This window comes from Balaenoptera acutorostrata, chromosome 14, assembly GCF_949987535.1.
Source record: "Balaenoptera acutorostrata chromosome 14, mBalAcu1.1, whole genome shotgun sequence".
Taxonomy (NCBI): Eukaryota; Metazoa; Chordata; class Mammalia; order Artiodactyla; family Balaenopteridae; genus Balaenoptera; species Balaenoptera acutorostrata.
The window spans coordinates 14,694,879-14,709,406 of NC_080077.1; the positions used below are offsets into that span (position 1 = coordinate 14,694,879).

A 14,528-nucleotide genomic window follows, 5' to 3' on the forward strand; every position below is an offset into this window, starting at 1 on the left:
TGCTACGTGAAATAAGCCATTCAGAAAAAGATTAATATTGCATGGTATCACTTATACATGGAATCTAAAAAAAAAAAAAGTCAAATTCACAAAAAGAGAGTAGAAAAGTGGTTGCCAGGGTTTAGAGGATGGGACAAATAGGGAGAGGTTGGTTAGAGTATAAACTTTCAGCTATAACATGAAAAAGATCTGAGGAGCTAATATAAAACATGGTGATTATAATTCAAAACACTGTATTGTATAATGGATTTGCTAAGAAAGTAGAACTTAAATGCTCTCATCAGAAAAAAAAAAAGTAAATGTGTGAGGTGATGGATGTTTAATCAACTAGATATAGGGAATCCTTTTATAACATCTAAGTATATCAAATTACCATAATGTACACTTTAAATATAATCTTATTTGTCAATTATACTCCATTAATGCTGAAATTTTTAAAAATGAAGTCAATTCACAATCTCTGTTATACTGATAGCCATCTGAGGATATCCAAATGTTCTATGCAGGTTTTTGTATCATACAGCTAATTCCAGGTACTTCTACAACTGCTTTCTTACTGCCTTTCTTAATAATGATGTTTTCTATTCCCTCTATATTAAATTATTATTATTATTATTATTATTATTATTATTATTATTATTCTCAAACTGTGACCATATAAATGTAATATTGTCTATATTAGATTTTCAGTGTAAACTATATTTTTTAATGACAGAGAGCATTTGGATACAAAAAAGCTTTTCAAAATGTGACTTTGTCAAATTTTCTGAAAAGTTTGACAATCACCTTCAAAGATGATTCCAGAAGACATTTTTCTTGCCTCATTTTTCATCTTTTTAAAATCAATGACTATTTTTATTCTGCTTGGTCAGACTACTAGGCTTTTGATTTACAACAGCTATATTTCAATAGCATATATATAATTTCATTTTTGCCTTTATAATTCTTTTTTTTTTAAACCATCAAGTAACAAGATACAGTCTGGTCCAAGGATTTTGGAATCATTCAGGTCTTTTAAACTAATATAATCAAGTTATAGAGTGGTTTTGCTACACATCACATTATCATAAATTTGTTTAGTTCTGGGTTTAACAATGGGATGTCTAAGCATGGACATAATATTTTCCTTCCCTTGATTTCCAGCTCCATTTTATTCCTAAATTCAGAAGATTACTGCCATGAAATCTTCATCCACTGGTAATGTATTTGAACTTAATTCTCATTGTTTCAAATGCCCTTCAAATTTTTATAATTATAAAAATGTCATGATGGAAGTCTACTGATAAGTATGAAAAATATATACTTGACTTCAACAGTGTTTTGGAGCTAGTATTACCAAAACTACATTCAGGAAAATATACGCTTATAGGACAATAAAACTTAACAGTAACTAGAGTTGGCTCTCAGGGATATGATCCTTAGTTGTTTGTTTGTTTTTTCCTCTTCTCCCAAAGTATTTTTTTAAACAAAGGCAATAATAAATATAAAGATAAAACCTATAACCACATTACATGTAAATTCCAATATTTACTTATCATGGGTCTGCTTCACATGGGAATGCTAAGGTAGGTAAGTGCTCATTAAAACTCCTAATTCCAAAGATGGCTGGGAATTGTTATTTGCCAGTTGGACTGAGTCTGAAATCTAAATATGCCTGTTAATCCCCATGTTTCCATGTAACCCAAACTCTGCTACCTAAATAGATGCCCTCTACCAAGTTTGGATCACAACATTGCTGGCTCCTTATTCAAAGGACCACATGTTTATATGTTAAGAAATGCAAATACATGAACCAGTATCTAAGGCCAGATATATATTTTTCTTGGCCTATAATAGATCTCTAAAATGCAAGTACAAAACTCCACATTTATATAGTTTAATAAAAAAAAAAGTCCTCTGCTTCATAGGTAATAACTAATTTAATCTATTAAAAGAAAGCACACAAGACAATCGCTGTCTAAATTCATTACTCATTTGATCTATAAGCCCAGAAAAAAAGATTTAACTTCCTCTTGCCTTGGTTCATCTACGTTAGCTCCTGAATGGATATGATGGGGCATGGAGGAGGTCATTTTCTAGTCTTGTTTCCATAATAACTAGAGTTCTTCTCCCTGAACAACAAGAGCAACAGTCAAGTTTTACAGGAACACCAGTTCTGAGAGTATCGACTGAAGGACCAAGTATCACTTCAGCCACTGTCATCTTTCTACAAGCTCCTCTCAGGGATGAGAACTTAATTTATTTTTCTATTGTATTACCTTTGTCCTAAAATATTAAGACTAGACAGTTGAATGAATAAGTGGCATTCAGTAAATAAAAAAAAAATTATTATCTCTTTAGTCTATAAATACCTTAAAATAAAATCTTTTAAGGTAAAATTGATGATTCATAATTTAGGTGTTTTGAAGAAAAGTCCTCAATATTAAAAATTTATAGGGCATAGATCACTTAGTGTTAAAATTTTCTGCCACTGTGAACATATAATATTAAATGCATTTATTACCTAGAGTCCACCCCCAATTTTTTGGTGAATATCGATGGGTTAAAAATAATGTCAGATTAAAGACTTTAATCATCTAGATTTTGATTTCAAAACATTATATCCTAACTTCCAGGAGAATTACAGTGTATGGATACTGAAAAATTTTAACCAATTCTGATGTAACCTTGAAACCAATTAGATAACAAACTATTGTTTCCCACTGTTTCTCCCATGATACCGCAGCCAGTTCATGAATAGTTAATGGCTCTGAAAAAAACAGTCGAGCTTAGTGTTCTTACCTGGCACTCTCTTTGCCCAGTTGATCATGTGGACCAGCTCCCTGTCTGCAAGGCTGGTCAGCAAGCCCATCATTGAAGCCTCACTGAAGGGTCTGGTAGGATCGTACTCGGAATAGATTATGGGGGGCTCAGCCTCCAACAAGGCACTGATCATCTGATCGGCTGTCAGGGACAAGACGGGGCTGTTCTTCTTAGTGTGTTTAATCAAGAGTGGGCTTGGCCAAAGGTTGGCAGATCTCCTGTCTCCAGAGGGCTCCGCTTCGTTCCTGCCCTCCCCATCATCTCTCTGGCGCTTGTGCTTCAACATTCTCCCTCCTCTGCGGTCTTTCCGTATCCCTAAGAATACAGGGGGAAAAAAAACAGTTTATTCTTTTTCTCATATAAACTTTCACACTAAAACCATCTTCAATGCTAACAGCTCTTTATTTTATTTGAGGAAAGAGTTTGGGGCACAGTTGTGCTGGTAAGTGTTTAACAACCAGCTGTCCACGAGAAAAAAAAAAAAAAAGGCTTTGATTTGTAGCATTCACCAGTTTCCATGGTGTAACTACTCCCATTTCCATGGCAAATTTCAAGCTAGTTGTCTGAGATTAAGCAGCATACAAAACTCCTGAAAAGTTAACAGTAAGCTTTTGTGAGCCAGTACAAGCTGGTCTAACAAACCGTTGGGGTGTGTGTGTGTGTGTGTGTGTGTGTAAGAGCTGCTATAAAAAGGACATGATAATAATTATTCTTGAAATATGGCTTACATCAAAGATTGCTTCTGCTATGAATATTCTTTCAACAGTAAATTTAAAAGGCATCTTTAAAAAAGCATTTAATAAACATCCTTATCATCCAACTACACCTCTCAATGAAAGACACTAAAGAGGAATGATTTATCCAAAACGTATCTGACAGCCTCTGGATCCTACAGGTGTTCAGTCAGTCTTTCATTGCTACTAAGCTGTACCTCACCACCTGAGGAATTGACCCACAACCCTCAACTTGTTTACTTGCTTCTAAGATTGACACAAATGTATTTCTATTTTCCTGATACAAAAGTTTTTAAATAGTTGAAAATAGTTTCCCCCCAAAGATTTACCAGCTGTGGTTCCCACTAACTAAATTATAGGGGGGAGGGAGACTCCACTCTCTTTTGCAGAGACTCTGAGGTTTGGCTCAGCATCTTAACCTGGAAAAGGCCAGGCTGTGGAGCTGAAATGTATCAGCAGAAACAAATATTTTAAAGGACAAAAATGATCACTAGCTTCCATATTTTCAAAAACTGTAATCTTTCCAAAATATGGCAGATAGCAGCAGTTCTTAGATTTATATAAAAGAAATAATCATTTTGGTAGAAAGCTAATACAATTATTTTTAATATTAAAGATATGAGAAGTCAACATTCTTTACAACATATCACCTGTTCTCTTACTCGAAATGAATAACTAATGTCAGAACTTTGTTCTATTTTGTTCTAATTTGTCAAGGCGTTTGAACAAATGTGCGGTGGTGAATTTTTTATGTATAGCTTTTATTCTTGTAGGTCTAGATTAGATATGTTAGATGATACTAAAAATATAATGAAGCCACAACCCTTCCTATTTGTTCAGCATTAAAATAAGCATTTCCCAGAACTCTTGGAATAAGTAACAATTGTAAAGATTATTAACACTAACATGCACTGAGCACTCACCATGTGCTTAAGCACTTTAACATATACTTTACATGTGAGCATTTCACAACTAATTTAGTCCTCACAATAATCTTGTAAGGTAAATACTATAAAACTGCTGCTTTAGAAAGATTAATGAACTTGTCCAAGACCATTCTCTATTAAGTATGATGCAAGATCCGAGCCCTGAAATGAAGTTTGGGTTTTTTTTTTTTTCCAGTTAACAGAGTTTTAAAACTGTATCCAACAAAGTGGACAAATTTAAGGACACCTAGAAGTAAAATAGTAAAGAAGTAAAATGAGAAGAATCGTTGTATCTGACCAGTCTCTGTCCGTAGTCAGACATTTCAACTCTTCCGTTGCTACATGTGCTAACGAGAGTATGATATCTGAACTGAGGAAGGTGATGCTCACAGCCTATTCTCAGCTCATCAGAGCACGCCTGGAGTATCATACTCAGTGCTGAATGCTGCAGAGACAAGCAAAACAAATCTATTCAGAGCAACTAGGATGGTGAGGAGATGTGAAATCAGGTCGCCTGGAGAACCACTGAGGAACTGAAAGGGGTTAGCCTAGACAAAAAAAGACTTTGAGGAATCACGAGTGTCACCTTCACATGGGCTATACTATATAAAATGGCATTATGGCCTGAAGGTTTGTGCCCCCCCCCAAATTCATATGTTGAAATCTAATCCCCAATGTGATGGTATTCAGAGGTGGGGGCCTTTGGGAGGTCATTAGGTCATGAGGGTAGAGCCTTCATGAATGGGATTAGTGCCCTTATAAGGAGAGGTCAGGGTGCCAGCTTGCTCTCTCCATCCTGTTAGGATATGAGAAGACAGCTGCCTACAAGCCGGGAAGCAGGCACTCATCAGACACCAGATGTGCTGTCAAGCTTGGACTTCCCAACCTCCCGAACTGTGAGAAATAAATGTTTGCTGTTTAATCTATGAAGTCTATGGTATTTCTGTTATAGCACCCCAAACTGACTAGGAGAGACGGGTTCAACTTGCTCTTTATGAGCCCAAAGGGTAAAATGAAGAAATATGTGGAAACTATGAGTAGTTAGAGCTCACTGCAAGGAATCAGTTTGTAGGAGTCAAAGCTGACAACAAAGATAGAATCTGCTGCCGCAGGAAAGGACGTGTTAGATCACTGGAGGTTTCCAAGAATAGGCTAGATGAAGACTTTACAGAGTTGTTACCAAAGGCATTCAGTTACCCAGTATTTGCACTACGTGACCTTCAATATACTTTCCATCCTGAGATTGTAGGACTCTATGTTCTTCCATTTAGAATGTAAGACCAGTGGCCTTGGAATGAAAAACAGGAAAAGAAGATCAAAAGCAAAGAATTCCTACAGGTTCACATTTCTTAGGAAATTCTGAGGTCAGAATTTTGAGAGGATGATTCTGATTCTTATTTACTTACTTTGGGTGGGAACTAGGTTGAAAAAAATGCATTGTTCTTTAATATTAAACAGAGTATAACTCAAATACTCTTTGTCCCCCTACTCTATAACTTTATAAAGAGATAGAGAATGTGGACAGATCTTATTGGAAAGCTGCAGCATTCCAATAAAATCTTTTAATATTAGATCTACATGGAAAGATAAAAGCAAGTGACTTGAATAAAGAAGAAATGGTTAAAGGTGATATTGTTTACACTAAGATGAAAGCAAGTTACCTGAGTAATCAAGTTATGACTATACACATGCATTTTACTTTTTAAAAATGAAGATGATGCTTTATGTTATAACTGTAATTTATCTTCATTTTAAAAGATTTCCAAAATAAAGACAAGTAGATAGAAGGTGAATGAAGCAAAACAAAACATAGTATTACCACCCACTTTAAAAGTTCCCAGCAGTCATACTACAGACAATCTGACCTCCAGAAGAAGAATTTTAAACTCAATTCAGGTTCTAAGAGTGACAGTTACAAAGAATTGTTTACCAAAGTATTTGTTCTTTTCGTAAAAATTTGTTCAATACTTACAATGTATATTCACAGATGATGCAGTGGGAAACAAAGATCATGTTACCCTCCATCAAGTTTTCAGCTTGGAGGGAGAAAGCCATGAATCAAAAGTTATTCTGTTATTTGTGGAATGAATGCATGAACTGCCCAAAACACTATGGAAGGGAGGAGGAGGTGCTAATCGGAGGAGACAAAGAAGGCTTCTCTAGGAGACAAAGTTACATTTTAGCCAATTCATGAGATTTCCTTTCTTGGAGCAATTTCGAAGCTGACTACTCAAATGGTTTAGGTATAGCACTACTTAGAGCAGTGAGCTGAATCACCACACCACTTTGAGTCTCAAATATTTGATGCACGTTGTTGAACACAAGACAAAAATGGCCACAGGCTTGGAATGCAGAACAATAAAACACAACCAGAGAGATGGAGGAGAGAGCTAAATATTTATAAAATCATCAAATCGTCAAATAGGGTAAGGTAGATTCAATTAGCATTAACAAATATTTTCTTAAATTTACCCCTCAATGTTCCATATTTTTCAAATGTCAAAGCCTCTATAAAATATACAAACAGAACAAAAATAGCAAGTTGTACATATTGTGTGGCCGACTGCACGTGATAGGATCCCAGGGCACAGCTCAGTGAGGAAAGCAACCATTTCTACTTGTAAGCAGTAATTGTCATATAAGTAGTGACATATCAGTGTCACTACCAGTGATAATATTGCATATTTCATAGTAGTTCAAAAATAATCAAACTGGAATTGAGTGGAACAGGTGAAAAATGGCCCAACTTCTACTATCTTAACCTAGGTTAAATGAGAATTGCAGATCACAACCAATAATTACAGCCTGTGTCACTATGGAATATACAGCCAGTTCCTAATTATATACAGTGATGGGGTATAGGAGTGGCATGCATAATTGAAATCCAAAGATAAATTTAAAAACTCATTCTATGCTCCCTACCAAGAATTTTTCCAGACAACATAGATTGATAAGTATTTTACTTAAGCTCAATTTCCTTTGTCTAAATTATTTTAACTATTTTGGTATCTTAACAAAAGTTCACAAAGCAGGGGGGAAAAAAACCAATTAGCTTAGATCATGCAAATATTAAACAGGCAGCCTCTTGACAGTCAAGACGTTTATTTGTAACAAGTAGGACTTTGGCTTGTAACACCATATAAACAAGATGTACTGTCATTCAGTACCCCAAAATGTCATCTCCCAGAATGGTTGAGCACAATATTTAGCAGCGCAATTCAGATGTCATGTAACGGATATGCTAGTGTACAAACGTTATTAGCTCTCAAGTTGTGTCACTGATTAGACAAGAGTTGTATCAAAGCAAATTTCTCTACATTCCTTTTAAAATTTCATAAGCTTACAATAATTCAGTGATTACCCTCAGGCTTGAGAAACAAACTCTCTCTCATCAAGCAAGCCCACCACACATGTGAAATGCCACCACTTTGAATTTTATGACCTTGGGTTAAGCCTTCTCTAATACCCTGTCGCACTGTTGTAAGGATTTAGAAGCGGAGTATAGAACCTCTGCTTAGTAATACTCAATGTAATTTGAGTGATTCTAATCCACTAGGAAGTGTTAATTTCAGGGAATTTATTAAACCAATAAGCACAGACCACTGGAATGAGAATGAAAGGGAGAGAGACGATGCCCAGGGCACTCTCTAAGATCCCTCAGGAATCTCTCTAAGGCTGCCTGGGCTTGGGGAGGTTCGCGGTAAGGCAGGGTAGGGGCTGAGCCCTGGCAGGGAGAAAGGGGCTGGGGACATATCCACCGCTTAAACAATTATGTCCTGGCCCTAAAATAAAAAGATCTGTCCTAATGCATCAAACTAGGAGTTTTGAAAGACTGCTTCTAACACTTGAATTTATTTAATCATCCTTTTTTTAAAATTCTTTAAATTCTTTGGCTTGGCCATTATATCTTAGGAAAAATGAATATGCTATCTGAATAGTCATTAATTAATAGAATTCATTGGCTTATTTGCTTCTAATGCATTCTGCTTTTTAAATTTTCTTTTTCTGAAATGATCTTTTTTCTTCTTAGTACCCTTTGCCTCTACAAAAAGCTACAATAACTTCAGTAAAGTTATTTCTCCAATTTCCCAAGACTACTTTAATGTATTATTAAATATTTCAAACATTTGCATAATCACCTTTCTTTTGTTTCTCAATAATTCCACATTATTCATGAGGTATTAAAAACCCAGGCAGAGAAATACACTAAAAGCTTTTTAATTCACCATGTTGAAGAAAACAGGAGTGCTGATTAGTTAAGAATTAAATAAAGATAAGAACTAATGAAACTTGCACCAGAGAAACTTCCCTGCATCAATTCTAATGCTTTCCCTTCAAATACTAGAAATGAATCTTGTAAGGTAGGCACTGGTATAGTCCCCATTTAACAGAAAAAAAGAAGTTTAGAATAACTATCATGCCCAAGGTCACACCAAGAGCAGCACAGAGATTTCAACCCAGGTGAATTATGTAATTATAGATTATTATTAATATTATCATAGCCTCTAAGTGGATCATTGATGATGGTACATCAATGATCCACTTTGAGGTGATGAATTATCCAGCTCATTTAAAGCTACTTAATGCTCTTTCTCTCCCTCCTTTCACATCCATCACCCCAACCTGTATTTACTCACATATCTCTTCCTTTACTCCCTTTCACTCTATCTTCACTGCCACCATCCTGGTTCACACTCTTCTCCCTTTTTGCCTAGATTGATGCAGCAGCTACTAATTTGTCTCCCTGCCTACCTTCAATCTTCCTTCCAATCAAATCAACTGGCAATTGAATAATCTCCATTACACACCTATTTTATCCTGTTATGTATTGCCCATCTAAAGCTCTCAAAGACCTCTTTAGCTACAGCAGTTGTTTAACTGTGCTCTGAAGATTCTTGGCAATTCTAAGCAGTAGGGGTACAATCGGGGCTTCTGGTTGACCCGTTCCCCCCATTTGTCTAAAGCAGCTGTATGTATATATATATATATATATATATATATATATATATATATATATATATACATATATATATATATATGTATATATATATATATATATTGTACTGGGATTAGGGAAATAACTTATTTTTAAAAGAGTTTACTGGTTGTATTTTAAATTTAAAAAGCCACTAACCTACTGAATAAAATCCAACACTACACTGACTCATGAATTTCCACAAATAATCCCAAAGTACTTTTCAAATCTATCTTTACAAATCCCCTCCACAAACCTTTACTTTTTTATGAAACAGGGTTGGCCTTGCCACTTTTTACAATACTTTCCAACATCACCACCTTGTACAATTTCCACTCCTCTTATATTGGCCACCAAATCCCAAGTAAAATCTCATTTCCTCCATAGCCAATCTTGGACCCCACTCCAGTCTAGTGGCTCTACCTCTTTCATTCTTGTAGCTTTTCTTTCATCTTTTTCTTTTCTTGTGTCATTCATCGGATAACCATCATGTACTAATTTCTGTGTTTAATTACACCTGAGTTCCCCCTCCCTGGCTATGGCCTCGAATTTCTCTCCAGGCAGGAAGTCGGAGCAACAGTAGGGCTCACCTCATTTATTTTCCCTTTCTCAAGAAACACTGCCCCACGCCGCCTGATATCCAAGGTTTAAAAACAGTTGTTTCATATATTATATCCATTTTTTAAAGATACTTCTGTTGGGAGGCAATAAGGTTAGAACTGGAAAGCAAAATAGATCTGCTATTATACTTGGAAACATCATTATCTCCCTGTCAATAACTGATTACTTAAGTAAGCAGAAAATCAATATGAATGGAATTGATCTCAAAAATACTATCAATCAACTTGATCTAATTGATATTTATAGAAGACTCCGTCAAATAACAGATGAATACACATTATTCTCGAGCTCCAATGGAACATTCACCGAGACAGACCACATTCTGGGCCATAAAAAGACCCTTAATTGTTATAACTTTATCAACTAGAGTACAGTGTTTGTGTATAGAGCCTTTTGCCTTTAAAGGTTATAAGAATTGTGAAACCACTCTTAGGTATATTGGAATTAAATAATTAAGTAAATGAATGGCACATAATGGGAGCCAGGTTTCACACTGTTGCAGAAAGAAGTGACTTGTAAGTAAGACAAGACTAGAATGATCCATGCTGTAATGGTAAGAGTTGGAGACATCAGTGTGTATTCATGCTTAGCTTAAGACAGATACAGATGTTAAGCTGTATAAAAATATATAAATAAAAATATTTATAAATAGGTGTATATACATGGGCTAGTACAAACACATATATCTCCTTGCACTGTCAGCTTAGAGGTCCTAGAAGTAACAATACCCCAGGAACAGCAAGTACATCTACTGCTCAGATCTTGGTTTCCATTAAGAGAACCATGACTCCACGGAAAAATGGCTGATTCTAGGACTGGGGAAGGAAATATACAAGATGAGTCTGAACCATCTTGTAGTGACAGGACTAAAAGGAAGAACGTGCTCAAAAAAAAAAAAAAAATCGCTCAATGATGTGTATGTCAAAAGAATACAGGAGCCAACTCATAAAGCTCCCAGTGCCAAAGCTGGAACAACATGAGCAGCAAAATAAATAAGAATTGGATTATACCCCAAAACATAAATATCCATGAGTCTATCCTGATATAAATAAATGACTGAATAAATAAATTAACTGAGAATAGACAACTCCAACTAATTTATGTAAGTATTCCAGCCTTAAGGCATAACCCCCCATTCCTTAAGTATGAGCTGCACATAAGCACTTCCTTCCAAAGCTAACTGTGTGAAAAAGGAGAAGAAAAGAATAACCTTACAGTACAGAAACCTGACAAATCCTGCCTCAAGTAAGGTGGTCAAGGTCAACATCAACAGTGATAGGTCATATTGTTTGATTATATGTACCCTTGATATGATGTGATGACAATGACACTTTACATTTCTGGTCTCCCTCCTAAAACTCATTAACCCCAGTCTAACCATGAGAAAAACATCAGACAAATCCAAATTGAGAGACGTTCCACCAAATATCTACCAGTAATCCTCAAAACTGGCAAGGTCATCAAAAACAAAGAAAGCCTCAGAAACTGTCACAATCAAGGGGAGCCTAAGACAACATGAATACTTAATATAATATATCCTGATGGGATCCCGGAACAGATGAAAAGTATTGGGTAATAGCTTAGGAAATCTGAACAATAACTGACTTCAGTTAATGATAAAATATCAATATTGGTTCATTCATGGTGATGAAAGTACCATATAGTAGTATGAGATGTTACCCACAGAGGAAACTGGGTGTGGGGCATCTGAGAACTCTCTGTACTATCCTGGCAATAGTTCTGTAAATATAAAACTGATCTAAAATGAAAAGTTTAGTTCTTAAAAGTCAAGGGCAAAACACTGAGCAAGAAGTTCTTTTATATAATATGAAAATTAATTTTATACTGCTTCTTGATTGTTTGGAATAACTAGTCACTGCCATTCAGGCCGCTATGTTGAAGGAGAACAGCTGAGTCATCCTACCCAAGAGCTTACGTCAAAGTATAATTCTACATTCATGATTGCATTGTGTATGGAGAAGACCATGGAGTTGGTCAAGAGGAAAATTTAAGGCTGTCAGAAACACCGACCTATAAATTGAATCTACAAAGATTATATCTTTGCCGCTTAAAAAGTTTTCAGGATGTAGAATAAGCTTTGTAACTGGGCACATAAATTTAACCCTGTTGTAGCTTTTTATCTTTTCCTAAAATATACAGAGAGAGGGAGACGGAGAGAGAGAGAGAGAGAGAGAAAGAGAGTGTTAGTTATGGTCAGTGTTTAACACAAGTTAAAATTATAAGTGTCTCCTATTAAAGACATACAACAATCACAACAAAATATCAAAGACTACTCAATTACAAACCATATGAAGGCAGAGATTACATCTGTCTTGTTTACCATTAGACATAATTACCTACTAGACTTCAATAGATATGTCGGTGGAATACATAAATGAGTCGGTAGGACCTAGAATCATATTGAATATATTAATAACACAAGTTTGATATATTAAAACATCTTGGAATTCCAGTTGTTGGAATTTTATTATAGCAGTGTTTGAAATCGGTCTTTCTGGTAAGGCAACTCGCTTTATGTGATCAATTTAAGTAACAAAAGTCTTAAATAAATTGCTAAATAGAAGAAGTAAGTTAGGATCAGTCTTTCCACATTCAATCTCCTGATCCAGCTATGTAACCTAAGAACCCTGTGGTCTAATTTTATGACTTGATTCCTCTGTCCCCTCCCCATATTGTTAAGTTTTGTTTCCATTATCTTATATAACTTTGGAATAAATCTGTTAGTAGTGGGGAGAAAGTCATGTACATGACCCAGACAAGATTAGTTAATTCAGTTTTCCTTGAAAGTATTTAATTACTAACTTTTCCACCAGGCTACTGTCACCACCACCAGTTAACCTCAATTGTCCCAAGTGCTGTATACCAACTAACTTGGTCCCTCTCCTCCAGCCCAGTGGCCTATCTATCAACCTCTCAATAGACTGCAGTATTCATGAGGAGCCATAATATCCCATGGTGTCATCTGCCAGCACCCAAATTCAAATAAACCGGCAAGTTCTCTTAACACTAGGCTCCTTTGGGGTGATTAACCATGGTGAGTTAATTGTCCTTGATGAGTAAACTTGTGTACAGATGAGCAGTGTTTCCTCCTGTGGATGCAAAGAGCACATTTCCCCCCTTTCCTCCTAAACTAGGAGTCCAGTGGTACCTGCTCTAATTATTCCATTGGCATAAGAGTAACCAGAGCCCCCCATGGTGGCCAATCATGCTACCCCCGCCCAGTCTTCATGCTTCTTCCCAGACCCCAGAGCTAGGTTCCTATCTGCAGTGACAGTAAGAACTCAGCAATGATGGAAGGGAGCAGCTGAAGTTCTATGACAGAAGAAAACTTAATTAATATGCTGTCAGCTCTGCCTGGTCATGCCTGTTCCATCGTAGAGTGTGTGCCCAGAAGTTTACAACAACCCACGTTTCTGCCCTGTTGAGCTGGCGTCGTCTGCCAGAAAAGCACTTGACAAACACCAACTGCAGAAGTACACAGTGATTCTTCTCTGCAATTAGCATGTATTTATGTTTACAATCTGGAAAACAAAACCCGTATATGTTATTGTTTTTAAAAGGAATTCTGCAAGCAAGTGCGGAGAGAGTATTCATCTTTCTCTTCACCAAATCGTATTGGAAAACCATAATTTGCTTTGATAATATTTGATAATTTATCCAGTTTACTGTGATGAAATTTTATTTCAAAATGGTTTGCATTGTTCCTGTTCTGACTTGTTGCTGTACTGCTTTACAAATGTCCCTTTTGGAAGCTGAAGCAACCAAAGAGGTAGCCTTCGTATAGGAATGCACTGTTTTGGAATTTTCCCAAAAGTCTAGACAGGGAGTGCCAAGAAAGGGAAATCAATCACAGGTTACCACACCTTTAATTGCATGTCAAATCATGCTGCCTTATCCCAGCAACAAAACCAAGTGTCCAGGTCCAAATCAAGTGTGGAGTAAGTCACGATCCCATGTGGTCTCGATGACATCCGTTTTGACTTAAAAGCATAATGTTCACTCATAAAACTACTGTGCATTTTAATAAAAATTCGGCTAATAAACCCTTGTTTCTAGAGGCAGCTGTGGCAGGCTGTTCTATAAGAATCTGATTTATTAATAACAAAATTTATGGGGTGAGGAGAAAAGCAATACATATTTTTCTTGCCTGGATTCATTTCCCTGTAATTTCTTAGTGATGAGTCTCCTGCTGGCAGGCATTCTGTAGCCAAGAGGAATAAATAAGACACCAAGGTTTAGCCTGTGAAGTTCTCGCTTTTCTCCCATTTCTTAGCAGTTCTGCTACTCAGACCTGCAGTTTTCCTTCTCCAACTTATAAAAGAAACAGTTTGTCTCCCCACCTCCCCATGGGTCTCTTCTCTGTCTCATGCTGATTGGTGCAGCGTTGGATACAAATGAAGTCCCCGTTGTCTTTAATTTGGTCATGGATGAGCCTTCCCAGCCTCGCTT

General features: G+C 36.3%; 1 protein-coding gene across 1 annotated transcript in view; it reads right to left on the minus strand.

Annotated features, from left to right (window-relative positions):
• ESR1 (estrogen receptor 1) overlaps nucleotides 1–14,528 on the minus strand; it is a 258,433-nt gene that overhangs the window by 149,792 nt on the left and 94,113 nt on the right. The window contains exon 4 of the mRNA XM_057528224.1: nucleotides 2,782–3,117. Within this exon, the coding sequence (XP_057384207.1) occupies nucleotides 2,782–3,117 (336 nt within the window). The remainder of the gene's footprint in view (nucleotides 1–2,781; nucleotides 3,118–14,528) is intronic.